This window comes from Ochotona princeps, chromosome 13, assembly GCF_030435755.1.
Source record: "Ochotona princeps isolate mOchPri1 chromosome 13, mOchPri1.hap1, whole genome shotgun sequence".
NCBI lineage: Eukaryota > Metazoa > Chordata > Mammalia > Lagomorpha > Ochotonidae > Ochotona > Ochotona princeps.
In genome coordinates, this window is record NC_080844.1 from 8,584,694 (window position 1) to 8,607,971 (window position 23,278).

General features: G+C 51.5%; 1 protein-coding gene across 1 annotated transcript; it reads left to right on the plus strand.

The window, feature by feature from the left end:
- Positions 1 to 5,318: 5,318 nt before the first annotated feature.
- On the plus strand, positions 5,319 to 16,189 carry LOC131481770 (USP6 N-terminal-like protein). Its single transcript, XM_058671899.1, has 14 exons — positions 5,319 to 5,468; positions 6,019 to 6,088; positions 6,257 to 6,342; positions 7,868 to 7,907; positions 8,349 to 8,429; positions 8,833 to 8,940; positions 9,766 to 9,875; positions 11,147 to 11,195; positions 12,120 to 12,240; positions 12,867 to 12,961; positions 13,318 to 13,383; positions 13,724 to 13,823; positions 14,067 to 14,219; positions 15,651 to 16,189. Exons 1-14 carry the CDS (start codon positions 5,452 to 5,454, stop codon positions 16,187 to 16,189), a joined length of 1,635 nt encoding a protein of 544 aa, XP_058527882.1. The 5' UTR covers positions 5,319 to 5,451.
- The last annotated feature ends 7,089 nt before the right edge of the window (positions 16,190 to 23,278 follow it).

Here is a 23,278-nt window from a genome sequence, read left to right on the forward strand (position 1 = left end):
CTGAGGAGTGGGGCCCACTAATAGTCCTCACTTTCCCATGTTTGCCCTCTGTTTAAGGCCATGGTGACCTCCATGCCGATAACAGCACCCTTTAGGATTCATTCTTGGCCCTCCCAGTTCCCCACCAGCCTCCTGGCACACTTCTCTCCAGTTTCCTCTGCTGACCAGTGGCTGTACAATCTCACATCAGCCAACAGAAATCCCAATGAAGGGAACAAGAATGACAACCCTCGAGTCAGAATCCTAAGGAAAATTCATAGGACAGTACTTATTAGAAAGGCAAAGAGAAAATAGATTCTTCATCTGCTGGTCCCCTCCCCAAATACCTGTGAGAGCTAGGACAAAGCTAGGGTCACTCATGGGTGGCACGGACCCAGGTACTTGAGCTATCATCTGCTTCCCAGGGTGCACATTAGGAGGACACTTGATAAATAGGGGAGGTGGGACTCAAACCAGACATCCTGATTTGGGATGGGGTGATCCGACTGTTGGTGATTTAGCTTGCTGTGCCACAACACTCATTCCTATTTGTCTTATTGAATAATCAATGTCAAGGTGGCTGGTAGACAACAATTAAAAAGAAGTTTCCTGGGAAAATGTTGTGATACAGCAAGTTAAGCCATTGCTGGGGACATCTACGATCCCATGTCAAGGTGCCTGGGATCAAGCCCTGCCTCTACTTCTTTTTTCATGATGATTACATGGTTGATCAGGATGGAAATGATCTAAGGTTAGGAATAAATGGGTGAAATCATTACTTCTAAATTTGCTATTTCTTCATGTTGTTTCTGGGGGAAAGGAAGAGATAAAGAAGGAAGCCACACCCAGCTTCCTTAATGTGCCAGTACCCAGGGATAGGGAACTGCCACCTGATACCAAGCCAGAACCTGATGTGGTGCATGTTCCGAGGGTCCTGTGCAAGTGGTTTGGACAGTTCTGAAATACTGTCAATTTCACTGATCCAGAATGATGCAGTCCTCCCAATGTTCGTTAGCTGATATGGTCAACCTCAAGTCTCCATTCACCAAGATTTTTGCTATTGTTTGGCTGGGAGAGTTGTCCGATGTGCTCTGTTCTTCTGCCGAGGTACCAAATGGGCTGCCATGTTCTCCATCTACGTCAGGGTCTGCATCCACTGCTCCGCCGTTTCTACTGAGGAGGGTGTATTCTTGCAGCTGAGCCCAAGGACCTAAGCCAGGCGACTGAGTCCCACTGGGTCCGCCACCCCCAGCTGCCTCCACTTCTAATCCAGCTTCCTAATCACGTGCACCCTGCGAGGACTTGAGTCCCCATCCGTGTGGGAGATGGAGTTCCTGTGTCCTGACCTAGCCTTGTCCTGACTTTGGTAGACATTCTCTCTCACTCTCGCTTTCTCTGTTTCTCTCACTGCCTTTTGAATAAAGGAAAATAGGTAAACTTCTTTTAAATAATCACAAATCGCAACAATAAAAGCACTTTGTTTGTTTATTGTGTTTTTATTTAAGCAAACAGGGTAGGACATGGCTTTTTCCTTCTCTCTCAGGACAGCAGGTGAGACACATATCAGTCCTCCAGGGATACAAGGAGGCGGCCAATGGTGTCTGAAGGAGGCACTTATCAAGCATCACAGCCCACACAGCTTTTTTGTTTCAGTTTTTTTTTTCTCCTGTATCCACAGGGGAGTCAGGGGAGCAGGCTGCTCTTGCTGTCAAACTACATCAGCAACTGGGGATAGGGGGTGGTCCTTTAATGATACCTTAAAGACCCTGATACGTAGAAAAATGTAGAGGCTGTTACTTGACTGTTCTTGATGGTTCTGAGAAGTTGTTGGTCTCCAGATTGAGAAAGTCATTTTAAGGTCTACTGGTTGACAAAGTTTACCTTAGTGCATCCACAGACCCCGAAACATGCCACAAAACTTGGCCAAGAAAATTGTCCAGTTGTTCTGGTTTCCATTCTCTGACAAGGCAGTCTACATCCCCTGCTGGCCAAGATGAGCTGGCTATCATGTTCCCTGTGTGTATCTGGGCATGCTGTCCACTGCACAAGTGTCAGCCATCAAGTCTTGATACATTAACTCCAAGGTCAGCCCACACATCTTGTGATTTTCCCTGTGACTGAAGTCTGAGTCCAGTGGTCCAGCTGGGGAGTCCCTCACGAAACCTCAGCAAGGGTGACCACAGACTGGACTCGTGTGTGTAGCAGCCTGGGTCAGGTTCAGTCCATCACCTGCACCAACAAATGCACATATCAGTAGGTGCAGCTGCCTGGTCAGTTCTGCCCCAGCAGTATAACTCGCATGAACTGATGGACACTGCGATTCAACCCAAACAGTCTGCCAGACTCATGTATATCAGCAGGTGCTGTGACCTAGTCAGGGTGACCCCAATAACCCCCACAAGACCCATATCAAGCCCTAGTTTTTGTGCATGCCAGCCTCTGCTGCAGCCTAGTCCAGCCCAGCACACATCCCACCTGGCTCTCATGCACACCCACAAGTGCTGTGGCTTAGTTTACCCAATCCAACCCTCATGTATGACAACAGGTTCCACCACCTTGTACAGCCTGTCCCACCCCCAGCCCTGGTCTTTGTGCTCACCAGCGGCAGAACAGCCTAGGAGGGCAGTTCTCACAGTTCCCCTGCAGGCTTGTTCCCAGCCCCAGAGCTTGCACCTACTGGGGAGTACTACAATCCAGCCTGGCATGACTTGCACCCAGTCTGAGCACTTGCCAGCTGGTGTTGTGGCCTAACCTGGCTGGCCCACATCCATCCTGGCTCTTGAGAACATCAGGGGATGCTGAGGCCTATCCCAGCCTGGCCTGCCCACAGACTGGCTGGCCCCAGGCCCAACTCTCACACTCAGCAGTGGAATTAGCAGCCCTGCAAGGGAGTCCCCAGAATTCCCCTACCAGGCCCACTCTCAGCCCCAGGTCTTATGTGAGCCAGTAGACGCTGCAGCCTAGCCTCAAACCTCCAATTCCCAGTCTCAGCATTTGCCAGCAGGTGTTACAACCTGGTTCATCCCTGCCAGCCTCCAGTACCAGCTCTCATGGGCAGGTGCAGCAGCATAGCCCAGGCTGACCCACTCCCAGCTCTCATGTCAATTGGCAGGTGTTGAGGTCCAACCCAGCCTGGCCTGCACCCTGTCCTGGCTCTCGCTCGTGTCAGTGTGTTCTCTGGACTGATCCTGCCCAGCATGCTCTAAGACCATACCCACATATGTGTCAACAGGTGGTGCAGCCTAGCCTGGTCTGGCCTGCTCCTAGCCCCAGGTCTTGGTGTTCACTATCCAGAGCTGCAGTCTAGCAGGGAGTTCCCCAAGTTTCCCTAAAAGGCCTTCAAACTCATTAATTGGAAAACCAGCTCAAGAATTTAGTCTTCTTGTGGCTTTTGAGGTAGGTGGGGCTTAGGATCCTAACTGCTGCCATGTGAGACTCCACTTGTGAGTGGCTGGCAGCATTCTGTGATGTCACAGTCACTGAGAGGTGCACCCTCTGGGTGGTTAGGCCAAAGTGGCCAGTAGTCTGCCGACTGCCGACCTATTCAGGTATTAGTGGCTGAAGCAGGAGACATATTTGGAGTACCAAATGGATTCTCATTTGAGGTGAGTGGGACTTACTCTCTGCCCGTGCTATGGTATGGGGACAGTCACTCCCAGGTGGGTGTCCCTGGTCTCCCAATCCTGTGTCCATGGGTGACATCACTGAGCCTTCAGGGCTGTCCCTGAAGGACATGTGGGCAGCACATGTATACAACTACTTCACTGCTATACTGTGCTAAATGGCAGGTGTGAATGTAGATGCAAAGTGTGGGACATGAGATCACAAGCAAGTATTCTGTTCAGCTGTGATGGAGGGGAGGGAAAGTACAGGGACAGAGATAAGCCTTAAGGAGCCGTAGCCGCCTCAGTCAATATATCATCACTGTCCCATGTTGGCACATGCCATGAATGTGTCGGGAGTGTTGTCATCTGTCCCTTATTTGTGGTCAGAAGATAACATGTACAAGTAGGCAACACAGGAATTGCTTAGCTATTTCTTAACTGATGAGACACCAGCAATGCCAAAGGTCTTCCTAGGTTCCCATCTGGGAAAGCATCCACCAGAGCAATGCTTCCCAGTGAAACAACAGAGTGAGGGTCAGGGAGCCCTTAACCCTCCAAGATTTCCTGAAATCCAATGCACACTCTGGAGGAACTCCACCTTCAGGCTCCATCCTGTCAGGGGCTTTCATTTTCACTTTGAAAGCAATCCTGAACTAGAATCTTACCTACTTCCTGGCTTTTTAGGTCATTGCCAAGTTGAGAAAAGCAAACATTGAACTTTCTCTGTGACTCCTTAGATGGGGAGCCTCCCTGATCATATCTGTGTCACATACACAGACGAACATAGGGACAACCCACATAGAAGGTAGCCCCGCTCCCCAGGGGGGGCGGGGCAGGAGGAAACCTCAGGCACCCAGACTAAGCCAGACTCCAGGAGCCTGGACCCAACGCGCTGGGGTGTCTGGCCTCTGTGGAACCAGTGGTGACTGTGATGGTGCCTCCGGTGCTGGCAGGACTGAGCTGTTGCTGACAGTGTCTGCTGCATCTCCCATAGCTGGCCATCCTGGCAGTGAGCACCCTAGGGGCTGCAGGCCTGAGGCCTCTCCTGCCCACATGTGCAGTACCTGTCCTTGTGCTCAGCACCTGGCCAGTGTCACCTGCTTATGGGTTGAGGACTGGCACTGGGCAGTCACAGCTATTCATGCCTGAGCCTCTACTCAGTGTCCAGGGCCAGGCCCTGGCTCCTGCTCTGCATAGTCAAGCCAGGCTGGTTTGAGGTCCAGGCAAGCAGTGCTCAGCTGGCCGCTCCCCTCCTCTCTATCCCAACAGGACTCCCTGTGCCCAACACCGAAAGTACCAGGGATGGGGGGAACAAAGTGCTGGAGTTGGCAGTGCTGGGGTGGGGCCAGTTGTAGGACAGGAGGTGGATCCCTGTGGTTCCCCACATATGGTCATTACAACAACAGGCATGGGGGAGAGGACTTCAGTTAGAGCACAGGCATGTGTGAACTCCCTTTGCTACCATATACTCAAGTAAAGATGCCTTTACAGCTGTTCTGGAATCAAACTATAGAGGAAGAAGTGAAAGAGGGGCAGGTCTAATGGGACATGGGAACTTTCCAGCAGGCACTGGCACTGGGGGGCACTGGCACTCCTGGTTCCAAGGCACCCCAGCCTCAGCTCTTAACCTGGCCCTGGAGAAGCCACAGGGCCAATCTCTGGTGGTGTTTCATGAAGGTGGTACTTAAGACTCTGACCCCCCTGCCATATGAGACTCCACTTGTGAGTGGCTGGCAGCATTCTGTGATGTCACAGTCGCTGAGAGGTGCACCCTCTGGGTGGTTAGGCCAAAGTGGCCAGTAGTCTGCCGACTGCCGACCTATTCAGGTATTGGTGGCTGAAGCAGGAGACATATTTGGAGTACCAAATGGATTCTCATTTGAGGTGAGTGGGACTTACTCTCTGCCCGTGCTATGGTATGGGGACAGTCACTCCCAGGTGGGTGTCCCTGGTCTCCCAATCCTATGTTCATGGGTGACACCACTGAGCCTTCATGGCTGCCCCTATGGGCAGGGTATGTATACAGCCCCCTCAGTCCTACACTGTGTTATGCACTGAGTGTGAATGAGTGGGTGTGTTTGAGTCTCTGTGGGACCACAATCACCTATTCTGCTCCACTCTTATCTGCAGCTGGGGGTACAGTGGGGGGCAGTGGGTTCGGCTTTGAGAGCCCCAGGGATGCAGGAAGCCTGAAAGGGACAGGGTGACTCCTGGGTGTGGATGCCCACCTAGAAGAGGGGTCTCATTCCTAGGAAGCCAGAGAGAGGCTGTCCCTGCACCACCACCCCTCTACCCTGTTGTCTGGGAACTGGCCACCAGGTGCCTTCTGCCTGACTGCTGGGGGTCCTCGCCCCTGACCATGGGGACAAATCCTGGGGCATGGAGAGCTGTAGATTCACCTGTGTTGGGTCACACTTGCTTATGTATCTTACAGACGTGACTGGGCCATCCTGAAGACCCTGAGGGACAAGGAGCGTGCTCAGGTCATCCGTCTGTATGAAAAGGTACAGGCCAGGTGGCTGGGGGAGGGAATGGATCCCTTGTCTCATTGGCTGTGCCTGTGATCACTGACCCTGCCATCCATGAGGACAGAAAAAGAAGAGGGGTGACTCAGCTGTCCTTGACCTTGAGCACCCTTGACTTCTGACCTGGGTCCGCCCTTTTGACTGCAGGGACCCTGTCGAAGGCCCATTTTTTATATCGGAGATGAAAACTACTACAGTGAAGACCTTGTGCTGGACAGGTTTGGGTTCCTGTGGTAAGTTGTTGGCACCCCAGCTCATGTCTGGGCATGGGTGGGTTTCAGAAACTCCTGCAGCTGGTGTTCTGGTATAAGGGGCTAAGTCACCACCTACAATGCCAGCATCCCACATGGGCACCAGCTCCTGTTTCAGTGCTCTGCTTCTGTTCTACTTTCTGCTGGCCTGGGAAAGCAGAGGAAGACGGCCAAGTACTTAGGACCCTGCACACACGTGGAGATCCAGATGAAGTTCCTGGCTCCTGGCTGTGTCCTGGATCAGCCCCAGCTATTGTGGTTATCTGGAGAGTGACTCAGCAAATAAAAGATCTAGAAGATCTCTCTTTCTCTCTCAAACACACACACAATCTCTTTCTTTCTCTCTCAATATCTCTCTGATACTCTTTCAAATTAAAAAAAAAAAAAAAAAAAGAAGAAGAATCTTAAAAACAAGAAAAAGAAATAAGCCCTATAAGGAAGCACATCTGTCCAGCTAGCGCCTGGGTCTCAGCGACCAGGCCAAAGTCCTGCTGAGACCAGGCCTGAGGGACAGTCGGGGTATCGTCTCTGGGCTCTGAACTGCCTGGGACATCCAAAGTAGAGAGCAGGATAGGAGGATTTGCAGCTGAGGGCCCTGGCCCTGGGTCTGTGCTGGGAGAAGAGCAGGGCTAGGGTGCAGGAGCCAGGCCCTGAGGCTGTGCCCACAGCTGTGCGGGACAGCAGAGAGGCCCAGAGAGGTGAGTATAAGTGACCAGGATGGGCAGAGCCTGGGCTGTTTCTGGGTATGTCTTTTGTTTGTTTGTTTGTTTGTTTGTTTGTTTGTTACAAAGTCAGATATACTGAGAGGAGGAGAGATAGAGAGGAAGTGGAGCTGCCGGGATTAGAACCAGCAGCCATATGGGATCAAGGCGAGGACCTTAGCCACCAGGCCATGCTACCAAGCCCCTCTGGGTATGTCTTAACAGCCCATCTTAGGGCTGGGCTTAGGTGGGAATTCTGGCTTCATGATCTGAGTGAAGCCAAAGGTAAAGAAGGGCCCAAGTGGGAAGAGATGGCTAATGTCTCAGTCAATGGAGGACTGAGGCGGGAGCAGACACTCCAGGTGGAGTGTGCATAGGGGAGAGGGGAGGAGATGGTTCCTGGGAGAGTTGAGGTGGTCAGGTGTCCTGAGCCCAGGGTGCACACAGACTTAGTCCACTCCAGAGTGACTTTGGGGGATGGTTGATGTAGAAACAGAGCCCTTTGCCCCTGGGCAGCTTGTCCTTTCTTAGGACAGCATCCTCACAGCTTCTGCAGCCCAGAGTGTGGGCCTGATGACAGCACTGCACCCCCAGGGAAAGTAAGAGTCCCTGCCTGGCCCTGGACTCCCTATGCTAATGATCACCAAGAAATGCCTGGCATATGCCATCAGGACAGTTGCCTTGCCTTTTCACTTCTGTGTGCCCTGGGCTTAGATGATGCAGCTAGTTCTTTCCTGCTTAGGAGGTAGAAGTACCTGCTCTGAGACCTGGCCTCACAGCTCTGCTTCCTTCCCCTTTCTTTGCAGGAAGAAGTCACAGCCCCAGGGCGGTGCACCAGGGACTAAGGTGAGAACCAGCCCTTGGCCATGGGCCCCTCCTATGGCAAGCAGTGCTGGACAGTATGTGGGTGCAGGAGGTGGGAAGTGGGAACCACAAGGTCCTGCACCCGCAGTGATTCCAGGCACCTGCAGGGCTGTGAATTCACTCACCTGTCCCAAAGCTGACTCCAGTTCTGGGATCTCATATCTCTGGGACACTTCAAACTGTGCTTGTAACTGTCTGGGCTGTTGTGACTATCTTGACTGTGGCTCAGAGGTCTCTGCCTTGAGGATGGAGTGTGCTATAGTCAGAGTCCAGGCCGCCTGTGCTTCTCTGACACAACATCTGGGCCCACGTCTGCAGCATCTTGGGCTCCTTCCATGAGTCTGCACAGGGCTCCTGAGCTGCATCTAAGGGCCACTCTCAGTGCCAACCCCAGGGCTTATGCCATCCTCTCTCCTTTTCCAGCCAAAACGTACAGAGTCTAGGAGACTTGGAAAGTGGGTGAAGATGTTAAAAAATTATAGTAAATATCGTGGAAGTGAGAAGGTATTGCGGAGGGAGCACCTCTGGGGACCACATTGAGCAGAGAAGGGATGGGTGGTCCCCTTGGCCTGCCTCTCACATACTGGGGAAAACCAACCTCTTTCCTAAACATGGGTCATCCACCCCACTTGTCATTACACACAGATTACTCTCTGGCTAAACAATCCAGTGTCACTGCTAAGGAAAATCCCAAATGTGGGTCCTACGTGCTACCTCATGCTCTGTAGGGAGCAGACAGTGCATAGCAAGCCTGTGCCCTCAGCCACTCCCCTCTTCTCTCTGTGGGTCATGAAGCTCAGGCACCTCCTCTCTCTGCTGATAGAGCATAGAGTCCTGACAACGCACCCTGTACTCCCTCTCTAGAGTGGCCATGGTGCCTCTCACTTGAGCCTCCTCTCTCGTGCAGTTCCACCAAAGAATTTTCAAAGGCATCCCCAGTGAGGTGCGGGGAAAAGTTTGGATGATCATGCTGGATGTCAACGCAAAGAAGGCCCAGAATCCGGGGAAGTACATGGTATGGCTGCAACCTCATCCTGCAAGCAACCTGCACTGCTCAGGCCTTATCAGGAGAGTGGGAGGGCAGTCCAGTGTCGGGGCCTAGGGCCACCCCGTCATCTGGACTTGATCATTCTGCATCCTGCTTCCAGGACCTCCATACCTAAGCAGGCCTGGACAGCTGTGCTTCTGACCAGGGCCTGCCCTTCTCCCTGTTGGGTATATCTTGGCAGCTTGACACAGCAGGTGCTGAGCAGTGGCTGAGTCCATGATGGGCATGAAGATCCTGGAATGAGACCCTAAGCTTTGACAGAATCTGTGTTAACATACCCTCTCTTCACTTGGACCTGCCTTCTGGTCTTGCATCCCCTAGCAAGGCCCTCCCCTGAAGTGGCTGGTGCACTTGCCACATTCAGCACTCAGCTGCTTTTGGGAAATGCAGGAGTCAGAATTTCAGAGGGTTGGCCAAAACTGCTGTCACCTTCCGGGATGCCATTAAGAAATAGAGCCTGATTGGCTTTGCCAACCCTGCCATCCCCTACTTATATACAAGTCATGAGTTTGTAGCTGCCCCTGAGAGCTGGGCTTGGAGAAATTAATTGCCCAGTGTCAGGTCAAAGCCAAAAATGGCTTCCAGTGTCTGGGTGGAGATGGGCCTACCTGGAGGGGGAAGCATTGAGGCTGATGAGGGTGTGACTGAGACCCCAGGGAGGGGGATCTGAGGCCTGGTTGGGGCCCAGGCTGAGGCTGTTCCTGAGAAATGCTGTGGGCAGGCAGGGGAGTTTACAGAGGGACCGTGGTGGAGCCCCTGGCCAGATGTTGACCATAGCGGTCTCCTCTGCAGGAACTTAAGGAGCAGGCCAGGCTGCAGTCCAAACAATTCCATGAAATCAACTCTGCGGTAGAGTGTACTTTCCGAAACCATCTGATGTTCCGAGACCAATATGGAATCAAGTAAGACCTCTAGGCTGCAAGGGCCCCAGGAGATGGGGAATCCTAGGGGATAGGGTACAGAGATAGAGGCCTAGGGAGACTGGGTAGAGGCTTAACACACAGGTCATTTGTGATTAAAAAAAAAAAGTCTTTTTAATCCATGGACCTTTATTTATATTGTATACACTTTCCTAAGATATCATGAAAAGAAAAGAAACACAAGGAAAGAGAATTTATTTTCACTCACATCTAGTAACAATATTGCTTCCAGAAGCAATGCACAGCCTCTCAGCACCCCAGGGACACAGGCTCAGGAGGGACACTTCTAGAAAGCACAGATTATTCATTGCTTCAACATATAAACACATGTTGAATGCCTGAACCAACATGGGCTGCCAGTAGATGCTGTTGGAAAGGGTGATATGAAACCAATGTGGACCATAGCTCCCAGTGAATATAGGACACAGACCCACGCCTGGGTCATTGCTGTGATGGTGCAGTGGTCTGGCACTCAACAGCACAGCAGGGCAGATTTTCAGAAACACCCACCCCCCACGTGAACCCAGCACACACACGCACAGTTCCCCAACCATTGAGGAAATCACTGTAAGGGTAAACCTTCACGCTAGGCTCCATTGCTGTGTCCACAATCATTACACATGGAAGTAGCCTGGGTGATGTTCAGCTGGAAATTGACAAGCATTCTGTCTTGCATCTGATTCAGAGAAGAGGATTCAGTGAGCAGGAAAGTATGGGGCCCTGGGCTCACCTGAATGGGTCTCAGGTACATTATGCTCAGAAAGGAGGCTGACCCTCAAAGCCTAGCCAAGCTGTGATCCACTCTGGGACGCCTGAAAGAGTCCAGGTCCCAGAGGCAAGCACGAGGCAAGGGTGGCCTAGGCCGGTGGAGTGTGGAGAGCTTGGCCAAAAGAGCCCATGGGGAACTGTTGGCTATTGGAGCTGCTCCCTAAATGGCTGAGCTGGCTTGTGGGGTGATGACTCTCTCTGGCATGGAAAACCCTCATAGTGTATCTCAACAGAGATGCTCAGTTGTGCAAACTGAAAATCCACCGCAAGGATAATAAAAGTGCACATATTATACCCTGAAATGCCTGTGTATTCTGGTGGGCAGCTCTACCAGACAGCTCAGAACAAGCAGGTGCCGTGAGCACGGCCCTGGGCAAGTGGTAGAAAGTTGGCCTGGGCCCTCAGTGGACTGGCAGGGTAGGGCGGCAGAGCTGCACTGAGAGCCTCAGCAGGGAAGGAAGCTCTGCCGCTCCTCTCTCTTCCAGGCAGCAGGATTTATTCGGAATTTTGATGGCCTACAGCATGTACAACCCTGTGAGTATTCTGGAATGCACTTCCCAGTTCCTGTTCCTGACATCTGTCCAGAATGCCCCTTGTCACAGATTGCCAAGGCTGTTGGGCAGCTCTCTTATGTGCAACTGAGACAGCAAGTGTAGAGGTCAGGCCAATGGTCTGCCTGGATTCAACCTCAAGTTCTGAGAACAGAAGGGGTGCCTTCCTCTTGTACTGCTTTCTGTACTTGGGGAGCAGGCAGAGTGAAGCATGCTACTCTGAGTACCAGCATTCTACAGGAGGGATAGGCAAGCTGTATGGCTTTGCTGTGGTCTGTGACATTCTTCAATGCCATGGCACACACAAGATACGTGGCAGGTGCCAGTGGGCTGAATTCCACTCCACACATTTCAATGTCCTGGCAAACCCACTCAGACCTTTCCCATGAGGAAAGCAGAGCTGCCAGACTCCTCAGGTCACCCCAACAAGGTCTTGGCCTCCCCATCCTTTTGACTTACTCCCCGGCACCCTGCCTAGTGCCTATAGCAGTAGTATCCAGGCAGCCTGGATCCACATCCATGACTTGCCCATTCTCTGTTCTGGCCTTGGTAGGCCTAACCCTGGTGCTGCTTCCTCCTATCTTAAATGGAACTCCAGGGGAAACCATGGGGTGGAGCTTGGATTCCTACCCTGAGATCCAGGGGTGCACACATGTCCTTGCCTCTGGTCTTCCTCTTGCAAACCCTGAGCTGAGGCCCTCCAGAGTTCTCTCCAGGAATATGGAAACCTGGCTCATGCTCCAATTCTTAAAGACCTGACCTCCAGGGGCAAGAGAGGCCCAGGAGCTCCCTCCTCCATCTCCATATTCCCTTCAGTTAGTGATCAAGCCCTCCTGTGGGAGTCACCGAACCCACATGAGACCATCCTAGCCAGGAGGTCACTAAATGCTGTTCCGGATTCTTGCAGGAGGTGGGCTATGGCCATGGCCTGAGCCATATAGCGGCACTACTGTTGATGTGGCTAAGTGAGGAGGACGCATTTTGGGCTCTGGTCCAACTCCTGGAGAACAAGAAATACATGATGTCTGGTAGGTTGACAAAGAAGTGTACTCACTGCGTGCAAGTCCACATAGCCATGAATCCACATAAATGAGTCTTTGTCCCTCACTGGCTCCTGGGTGTGGAGGACAGACTCCCTTTGGAGGATTCCTTAGAAGCCGGGACTGCCACAGAACACCTATACTGAGCTATACACCCTGTCCCTATCATCTAAGCCCTGCAACATTGTCCAGGCTGTCATGTGGGGGAACGTATAGGTCAGTGTGTCCCATCTGTGTCCAAGTGACTCATGTTCCTACTGACCTTTGGGCTTCACAGGGATCTACACAGACTCCCACTGAGCCATATCCAGTACTCAGGAGGCAGCATCCCTTGTGGGCCTCACTCCTGCATGTTGGAATGGTCATCCTCTACCCAGACTGGCTACAGTGTTCCCAGTAGTCACTTGGGGGCAGCCTGGATTCGCTCCCACACAGTCTTGCATGCACCCACATTCTGTGGCACCTCTGCCCTGGCCATGTGTCTACCCACCTGTCCCCTTGAGATTCCCACACACACCCCTGCATGCTCAGAAAGGCCTCACCCCTTGCCTGTGGCTCTGCAGTCCTCCTGGGAAGAGGCTCTGATCCGAGGGCTGGGGGCTGATCCTACTCAGGTCTCTACAAACCGGGACTCCCGAAGCTGGAGATGCTCCAGAACCACCTGGAAGATCTCGTGCACCGCACCCTCCCTGCTCTGGAGCAGCACCTGGTGAGTAAAGTTCCTCCTTGGCTCCAGCGGGGGCTCTGTTCACAGTGATGGGGCGACAAAGCAGTCTCCAGCCTTTTTGGATCAGGATGACACTGTCCTGCCAAGGCTTCCCTTGGTTCCTGGCTCTGCAGCAATGTGGGGGTAGGGTTTACTTTCCAGCACTTGATCCCCAGAGGTGACATAGATTTGAAGGAGATGGAGAGGGGACGGAGGGACTTTCCCTTCAGGAGCCTGTGCAGCTTTGAGGTGCAGATGCACTTGCTGCTGGGCTTCTACTTCCTGGGACCCTGCCAAGGGCTCAGGCCAGGGGGAGTACCAGGCCTGCTCCTGACCCTCAACTTTTGCCTCTTCTTCAGGAGAAGCAGGGAGTGAGCCTCAAGGAATGCACTGTACCCTGGTTCACACAGTGTTTTCTGGATGTGGTAAGTGTCCCTGGGAAACCCACTGCACAGGAAGCTCCTGCTCTAGTGCCTGGCTCTCTCTCTCCCGTGTCAAGTTGCCCACAGTATGCCTGAGCTCCCCTAGCTCCAGCAGACACAGCAGGAACCCTTCTGTACACCCAATGTACAATGGGCTCAGATGTGGCTGACAGGGCCCCAACCACTGGCAAGATGAGACCCTCACATAGGAGCTATGGCTTCATGTAGGCAGCTTCCTGGGGTCTCTGCCTGTGTTGGAAACAGGGTCACTGCCTACCTTACAGCCCCCAGGGGCCCTGCTCAGGCCTGGATAGGTGGGGTCCTCTCATACCTGCTCTTTCAGGTGCCGTTCCCTCTGGCATTACGGATTTGGGACATCATGATACTGGAAGGGGTACACATGCTCACCACCACAGCCTACATGACCTTGAAATTGAACCGAAGTAAGTGCTCAGGCCCTGAAGATGCCAGGGTGCTGGGAGTGGAGTAGCCAGTGTACCCTGATGTACAGTGAACAGGGTTTTAAGTGGGGATGAGGAGGCCTGGCAAGCTCTGGGCCCCTTGGGAAGGTCTCTGAGAAGGGCCGCAGCCAGCACTTGTTAGGGCAGGGACAGAGGTTGGAGCAGCCATGGCTGCTGGACCATCCCCATGGCCCCTCCCAGACTGATACCCACCCTCCTGCCTAGAGCGCCTGCTTAAGATGCCCCGGGGCCATATCCAAGAGTTCCTCCAGGAGACCCTGAAGCAGGCTTGGGCCCAGGACAACACCTTCATAGTCAAGCAGCTGCAGGCCTCCAAGCATGAACTAACCAAACTATGCTGCCTCCTGCCTCCTGAAGGTGGGCCCATTCTCCATGGGGTAGGAGAAGGGAAGGGGATGTGTTAGAAGTGGGAGGGCCCAGACCTTCCAACTTCCAACCCATGCAGGACCTTTTATCTCTCCTATATCACCTTGTTCTCCCCTGCTCCTCAGTTCTGCCTCCGAAGCTTTGAATCACAAGGCTTGGTTGAGCCTTGGGCAGCTTCCAGATGTGCTCTTGTGGGGAGGGGGCAGCCTCCAGATGTGCGTCTGGTGGGGAGGTGGGCTGGGCTGTAGGCCTGGGTGTTCTGCTGATGTCACTGTTTGGGTAGAGGTCAGACCATGCCTGGAGCTACAGTGTCCAGCTTGAGCAGCTGCCCTTGGTTCACTGCACCCAGGAGCTGAGCACACCTGCAACCCCCACTTTCCACCCAGATGAGCAACATTCCTGACTGTCCTAGGGGTTGTGGCCAACTCCTGGCTGGGTGTTTGATCCCCTCCAGCTACCTGAGGTCACCAGCAAGGCTCAGAAGACCCTTTTATGGGCATCCAATCTCACATGTGTGAGCAGGGCAGGGGCAGAGGCAAGGACTGTGGACCCAAGCAGAACCCAGAGTGCAGCTGAGTGTGGAGGTTGTAGGCCCAGCCTGTGCCCATGTGTCTGTGTACACAGAGGGCAGCATGACCTGGAGCACCACCCTGCTGTATGTGGTGATGAGCAGGGTCTTTGTGCTTGCCACAGTAGCTGCTGCTATAGATGACCTGAGCCTGGGTCAGCCCTGCAGAACAGAGGTGGGTTTGTCCGGTTCTAGGAGTGGCAGAGGCAGGCCCATGTGCAGGCCTGTGCAGGAACTAGTGGAGTCTAGCTGTGCCTCCCAGCTGGTACCTTGCATGGATCCTCTTGGGGAGAGGTGGTGATGGCTGAATCTCCCATCAGAAAGGTCCAGGGCTATGTCCTCAGGTGGCAGAGGCCCAAGGGCGAAGGATACAGGGCATGTCCTGCCACCACTTTTCTGGAGAGCATCCCCTGTCCCTAAGGATCCTGCTGGTGACCTCATCTCTGCCCCCCAGTCTAGCTCTTGCCATCATCACCTGAGGGGTCAGTTTCATTCTAGCCATCTAGGAGGGACACTAATGCTCAGTTCATCTGTCCTCATGTTGGGGCACAGGAGCAGGGGGTTAGGTGACTGGAACATCACTGGGTCCTGAGTTGATACCATGTGTCCCCAGAGCTGAGGCAGGGAGGTCAGGGCCTATGCTGCCCTGTGGGGCTGCCCAGGAGGAGCCAGAGGTGTCCCTAACACTGCCCTCTGCTCCATGCTGCACACATCCTTCCCTCTGGGGTCAGCAGTTACAGGATGTCTTCAGTGTTACACAAAGTGGCAGGGATATTAGGAATCAGGTGCAGGCAGTGTACCCTGCAGCCACAGTGTGCCTGTGGAGAAGAAAACCTTGTCTGTTTTCCTTCCAGCAGTGCCTGGCGAGTCCTGCAGTGTGGGCCAGGGTCTGTTCCCTGACTTTCAAGAGGCTACTCCTGTCCCCACCACACCGCAGGACGGGGAGGCGGCTCAGTCCCCAGGGCCGCTGTGCAAACAACCTGAGCCTTCGGCTTCCCTCACTGAGACTCCCCCGGTGGAACTGAACACCTACCGCCTTGTCTGGGGGATAGATGAAGAGGAGGAAAATTATGCCCAACAAGACAGCTCAGAGTCCCTGGGCCAAGGGGCCCTAGTGAGTGCTTCAGGGTGTGCATATTTGGCCAACCCTGCCAAGACCCCATGCAGCGTGTGGGACAAGGGGAGGCGGCTCCAGTGGCATAGTCTGCCCAATCTCTGGATGCCTGTCCAAGGCGCAGACTGCCCGCCTCCAGAGCTGGGCAGCCAGGAGGGCTTTAGAGCCTGTTCCCTGCCTTTCATGGAGCCCCTGGGCTCAGGGCCCATGAAGACGATCCCAGCCTCAGACACAGGGCTGAAGATGGCTCCCAGGAATGATAAGCTGGAGTATCTGTGAGCCAGCGTAATTTTGGGAGGACAGCCCAGCCTGCCCTCCCTGGCTGGAGGCCTCCTTTTTGCCTCCTGCCTGTGGAATTTGTAACAGCTTGGAAGATGGGGTGAGCCCCGCAGTGTACACTAGAATGGACTACAGCCTGCCTTGTCTAACTAAGCAAGGCGGCCTTTTCATTACTTGAGATTTCCCTCAGGGACTTCTGTACCCCCACCCCCACCCCAGTGGCCCTCCCCTGCCGCTCCCTGAGCAGAGTGGGAAGACGAGTCAGCAAACAGAGCCTAGAGTCACTTCCCTGTGCCCACCTGCACCCCCTGAAATCCTCAGGACTTTACCCTTTTGATTCTTAATTAAATAAATTATTTGTTTGGAATGTGTCTTCCATTGTGTTCCTGCCAGAGCCCAGCTGCAGCAGTGTCCCCAGGTTCCTGGTGAGTGACCAGAGGCTCTATAGCCCTCAGCCCTAGACAGAGACCTGCTGACCAGGTATCTGCACCGCCCTGCTGGGGAAGCCTGTATGCATACGGATGCTCATCCCAGGCCAGGCTTGGAAGCCCATGGTGCCCACGGCAGGAGCTTCCCCAGGAGAAGGGACTGGTGGACGGGGTGGGGGCAGCTGGGCCTTACAAGGGCTCAGGTAATGAGAGACGGCAGAGAGCTGGATCGGGGATCCTGTCCTGGGGCTTCCATAGGAAAGGCCAGAGGAGCCCACAGCACAGGCTGGGCTTGTCTGGAAAATGTCAGTGAGTTCAAGGAGTGCTCTCTGACCGCCTGTGCCCACCCCTCTGGGGGAGGCAGGGCTTGTGTGTGTGGCAGATGGAAGGAGGCTAGGGCTATAGACCTCGGGTTGCCTGGCTTCCAACAGACAGGAGTGCATGTGGGTGATCACTATTGTCTTTGAGAATCAGCCAGCACTCCAAGGCTTGGTCTGTCCCAACAGCTGCAGGGCTTCCAAATGTGAGAACATGTTCTCACATTCTTGCAGGTAGAACATTAGTAAGTTGAGCCATCTTACCATCCCTGCAGTGAATGGCTTTTAACAGGTCAAATGCGGAATCAGAGACAATACAGGCCCAGTCTTCCCACACTGCACATCTCGTATGCCTCAAAGGCCCAGCAGGTCAGGTGAGAGGGACTGCACCTCCATTTTAAAGAAGCCATTGTAAGGACCTGAAATATAGCAGGAGATGCTCAATAGGAACAATAGGCCAATAGGGAAAGCAGCAGGTAAGAATTTAGAAATAAGTATTCAAATCAAGACGACAAAATAGGGTGAGGACATGTTTAAAAAGATGGAGAAAGATTAGCCAGGGTGAAACAGAGAGGGTACATTCCAGGAAATAAGAGAGGACAGAATGACAGTTGAGGGACACCTGGAGACTGATAGACACAGGAAAGCATCAGAGATGATGGTGTGGTGTTACAGTGACCAGATACCGCAGCAGTGTTCAACGAGCAGCGATCTGAACTCCACCAGCAACTGAAACTCCACCAGTAATCAAGTGGAAATAGGAGTTCACTGGGAGCTCAGGAGGTGAACCCAGACAGAGAACTCCCTGTCCTGTTGGTTTGTTTGATTTGACCAGGAGCAGAGACAGAGCAGCAGATCTCAAACAGGCAGTGTGGGAACAGGGTGGATTTCACAGCCCAAACCCCCAGTAGAGCTGAGTCAGGTGCCATCTTGTGCAGGGAAGCAAAGGCTATGGGACAGGACTGCACATGTACCGAGCTGGGAGTGAACTCATTTTGGGCTCCATGAATTATTACAACATGGTATCCTACAGGTTCCATCCAAAATATGTATGGGTAGCACCCAGACCTAACATCCAGCAGATTAAGAACTCCACAACTGACACATCAAGCACCATTTTGTACAGTATGGCAAAGCTTTGACACTTCAGGGAGAAGAGTGGGCTGTGCATGTGCTGAGCTGGGAGCAAACTCATTGAGCTCAGTGCTTTGCACTGGTCCCACATCGAAAATAATACCAGCTTTGGGGCCCGGTGGCGTGGTCTAGCGGCTAAAGTCCTCGCCTTGAAAGCCCCGGGATCCCATATGGGCGCCGGTTCTAGTCCCGGCGGCTCCACTTCCCATCCGGCTCCCTGCTTGTGGCCTGGGAAAGCAGTCGAGGACGACCCAATGCTTTGGGACACTGCACCCGCGTGGGAGACCCGGAAGAGGTTCCAGGTTCCCGGCATCGGATCGGCGTGCACAGGCCCGTTGAGGCTCACTTGGGGAGTGAATCATCGGGCGGAGGGTCTTCCTCTCTGTCTCTCCTCCTCTGTGTATATCTGGCTGTAGTAGAATGAATAAATCTTTAAAAAACAAACAAACAAACAAACAAACAAACAAAAACAATTGGAAAAGTTTATTAAAAAAAAAAAAAAAGAAAAGAAAATAATACCAGCTTTGGCATCTTACAACTCAAAATAGGTTCATGTGGCCCTCTAACCTAACAGCCAGCAGATTCCAGCAAGATCAGCACGGCCAGTAACCTAGCTATTTAGAATATCTGGTGTCTCCCTAATCCTGGGAACTGCATGAATCAGAACTAGGAGAAACATTGTACAGACAATGGTGCAGCAACACCATGGTATCACAGGAGGCAGAGTGCTGAGCCAGGACCTGGGGCTACAGCGACCATGGTAGAAGTCTAACATAAAAGCCCAGATCTGAAACTCGCTAGAGGGAGTGACACAAATGATTGCAAACAAAGAACCATGTAGCAACCACAATAAGTAAAATTGAATCATAGACCTGTGGGTGACAGAGCTTGGAAACCTGCCCCAAGGAGAAGAATCTATCAACCAGAAATACAATGCCAAAAGAAGAGTCAAAGGCACAATGAATATTACTGAAGACTTCCTGCAAGGGAGCAAAAGCCTTTGCCAACCTCAGAGTTAACTGAGAAATACATTGAGAAAATGGGGGATACAGAATTCAAAACACTTGTTATAAAGCAGGAATTTAAGGAATATATCACACAGGAAATAGCAACACTGTAACAAAATCAAACTGAATTATTGGGAATGAAGGACGCAATAGAGAACATTAAAAATTCAGTGGAAAATCTTAATAATAGAATGAATGAGGCAGAAGAAAGAATCTCAGAATTGGAAGATATTTTTTGTCACCATAGGGAAACAAAAAGCTAGAAGCAGAGCTGGGTCAAGCTAAAAAAAAAAGTATTCAAGAATTAAGAGACATTATTAAAAGGCCAAATATAAGAGTTATGAGAGTTCCAGAAGGTGCAGAAAGAGAAGCTGAGTTTAAAAATGTATTCAGTGAAATAATAAAGGAAACTTCCCCTAATCTGGAGAAAGAATTGGGAAACAATATCCAGGAGGGGCACAGAACTCCCAACACGGTTCACCAAAAAGCGATCTTCACCATGAAACAAGATAACCAAGCTCTTTTCAGTCGAACACAAGGAGTCTGCTGTGAGACACTAGTGACGGATGTGACAGGGATACTTTTGATCGAATCTTTGCTCAAACTCCCAGCTCTCATAGTCTACTTTGTTTAAACATTTTCCTCAAGCTTATAGGTTTTGGTGTAGTTATATTGTTTTAATTTTACACATATGAATACAGTCATATTGCCACCTTCCACCTGCATATTCCATACTCTCTCTCCATTTCCTTCCATTTATGCACACACAGTTAACCTGGTACTTTCCTAGGGCTTGTAGGTCTCACAGGCAGCCAAGCTTAACCAATACCTGCTGCTAAGACTTGGTTTCCTTACTCCTAGGGCTGAAATGTGCTAGGCTGCCCATCTACCTCCCCAGTTACTGTAGGCAATGGCTTAGCACATGTGCCCATGTAAAGCAGGTTCCAGAATCAGCTTCCTTGTCCCTATCTCTTGACTCTAAGCCAATGGTCATAGAAGTCAAATTTCTGTTGAGACACACGCCATTTCCGGGCATCACCCCCTGTGTTGAACAGCATGTGCCAGCTTATGCCAAAACATGAATGATGTCACATGGCAAAGATATGTTTCTTTTATTTTTTCAAGATATATTTTATTTGATTTGAAAGGCAGAGTTATAGAGAGAAAGAGAGAAGGAGAGAGCTTTTCCATCCACTGGTTCACTCACTAAATAGCAAGAATACCTGGAGCAGAAATCATCCAAAGCCAGGAGTCAGGTCTCCCATGCGTGTGTAATGTCCCAAGGCTTTGGGCCCTCCTCTGCTGCTTCCCTAAGCCATAAGCAGCGTGCTGGGTAAAAAGCAAAACAGCCGGGACATGAACCAGTGTCTATATGGAATGCTGGCCCTTACAAGTTATGGATTAGCCTGTTAGCCACTGTTCACAACACCCTATTCTCCAACTCCCTGCCCTGCAATCTGCCCTAGTTTTGTCTGCCCTCCCTGACATCCATATTGAATCACAGTCTCCATTGTGAGATACAAAGAGGATGCAAACTTGATGTTTTTTTCATTTGTTTTTATTTGGAAGGCAGATTTACAGAGAGAGATGCCAGCACTGCAGTCAGAGGCTTAAGCTACAACACCACGGCGCCAGCCCCAGGATGCAAACAATCTTACCACCTGAGTAGCTGACAGAGCTAGAGGTTGGTCCCGCAGACACGGGATAAAGCTGTCTTCCTGTGTTGTAGCATGGTGGAGGAGGCATTCACAGCTAGACAGAGCGTCAACACTAACTGACAATCCACCTCCTCTTCTCACTGGGCCATGGGCGCCCCCATCACAAATTCTTAACCTCACAGCTTCCCCTCTTCCAGGGAACATGAACAAATGACTTCGATTAACTGTCCAACACATATTATCTCTGGCAAGTTACCTGTGAGTAGGTGATATGGTTTGTAGTGGCCAATTTGTCACTCTCAGGAACTTTCTTTCTGTTTTGGAGTCTGTTGGTGTTCATTACTAAGTGTAAGAAGAATTCAAAGATGAAAGGCGTTCCAGGAACCTGCAATAGACATACAGCACAAATAAGAAATAAATTGGGGCTAGCGCAGTGGCATAGCAAGCTAATTATGGCAAACTGGCATCAGTTCTCCAGTTCGAGTCCTGCCTATTCTGTTTTCTGATCCAGCTCCATGATAATGGCCTGGAAGGACAGCAGAGGATAGCTAAAGCCTTGAGACCCTGCATTCATGGGAGAGAGCCAGAAGAAACTCCTACCTCCTGGCTTTCAATGGACTCAGCTCCAGCCATTCTGGCCTTTTGCAGAGTGAACCAGCAGATGGAAAGCTCTGTGTGTGTGTCTCTCTCTCTGTACATCTGCTTCTCCAATAAAAATAAATAAATCTTTCCAAAAGAAACAAAGAAACAGGCCTGGCATGGTAGCCTAGTGGCTAAGGTCCTTGCTTTGCACGCGCTGGAATCCCATTTGAGCGCCAGTTCTGATCTCATCTGTTCCATTTCCCATTCAGTTCCCTACTTGTGGCCTGGGAAAGCACAGACAATGACCCAAGGCCTTGGGAGCCTGTGTCCACGTGGGAGACCTAGAAGTGGCTCCTGGCTTTTGGCTTCAGGTAGGCTCAGTTCCAGCCATTGCAGTCACTCGGGGAGTGAACCAGCAGATGGAAGATTTTTCTCTCTGTAGCTTCTTCTCTCTGAACATCTGCCTCTCCAATAAAAATAAATAAATCTTTTAAAAAGAGAGAGAGAAAAAAAGGAAACAGACTACATGGAACCATGGCACTGATTTCTCGATTTACTCCATGTATCACACAAATAGGACAATTTCATACAAACATGGAAGTATTTTCCATTCTACTCTCTCTGGCACAATTTTACTTCTGAAGACTGTGTGCGATGTAGGGGCTCCCAGGCCTTGATTTCTTCCCCCCATGTTGCATCCTGTGGCATCATCCAACAGGTTTCCAGAAAAAGCTCCACCCTTAAGTACTGGTGCCAACACCCTGAGAAACCCAAGTCCCTGCTTACGCTCATGGCATCTCAGGACACAAGTTGTCAGACGGCACACTTAGCATAGGTGGGAAAGCAGACCCACTGGGGCACTCAAAGGAGGCGCCAAGCTGGTGTGACCCCAAGAGGTGTCAGGTGCTATAAACGCTGTTCGCTGAAGGTGAGAAAAGCACAGAAAGCCTGACATTTGCAGGGGTGGTCCCAACAGATCAGGATAAAGGGTTACATGACAAATTTCTTGTATCTCGGAATAAAAAAGAAGAAAACGCATAGAGATGAAAGACCCCTGTGATATAGGACGACAGACTATCATGGGTTTGGGGATCCTCAGGGAGTCTAGAAGCGAATTCCCTGGAAACACTTGGAATGAACCCACTGAGCAAAAGAGGGAGGCCAGAAAATTAATCACTGACTGTAAGCCCTGAGTGTAAGCAGTGTGGGCCACAGCATCTAAATTGCATCCGGTAACTTAGAACGATCTACTGGGGCTGCACTGACAGCAAGAACAGCACACAAGTGTTTGATCTAGCACTTCAGATACCAGTTAGGGGCCAACATGTGACTTCTCAGGTAAAGCCACTGCCTGTAGCACCAGCATCGCATACGGGGTACTAGTTTGAGTCCTGACTATCCTACTCCCAATCCAGCTCCCTGTTCATGTACCTGGGAAGACAGCAGAAGATGGTCCAAGCCCTGAGTCCCTGTCACCCACGTGGGAACCCCAGATGGAGCTGCTGGCTTCTGGCCTGGCCCAGTCCTGGCTGTTGAAGCCCTTTTCAGGAAGCAGCAGTATAACAAGAGGCACCATTGACTCACGCAGAAAGTAGCAGAATCCTGAACATCCTATCTCTTTCTGTAACTTTGCTTTTTAAATAAATACATAAATCTTCCTAAAGTTGATGGACAAAGAGTCATTCATTTAAGATTTACTTTTTCTTTTTTTATTGAAAAGGCAGGTTTCCAGAGACAAGAAGAATCAGAAAGGGCTTCCATTCACAGGTTCACTCCCCAAATGGCTGCAATGGCCAGAGCTGAGTCGATCTGAAGCCAGGAGTCAAGAGCTTCCTCGAGATCTCCTACAAGGGTGCAGGTCCCAAGGCCTTGGGTTATCGTCTACTGCTTTCACAGGCAATAAGCAGAATGGTAGATGGGAAAGTAGAGCAACCAGGACACAAACCAGCATCCATATAGGATC

What these genes read in the sequence shown, in the direction of transcription:
- LOC131481770 (XM_058671899.1), top strand. An exon ending in TCATCCGTCTGTATGAAAAG is followed by an intron (nt 6,089 to 6,256) that starts GTACAGGCCAGG and finishes TTTTGACTGCAG; the next exon opens with GGACCCTGTCGAAGGCCCAT. An exon ending in CAAGAAATACATGATGTCTG is followed by an intron (nt 12,241 to 12,866) that starts GTAGGTTGACAA and finishes GATCCTACTCAG; the next exon opens with GTCTCTACAAACCGGGACTC.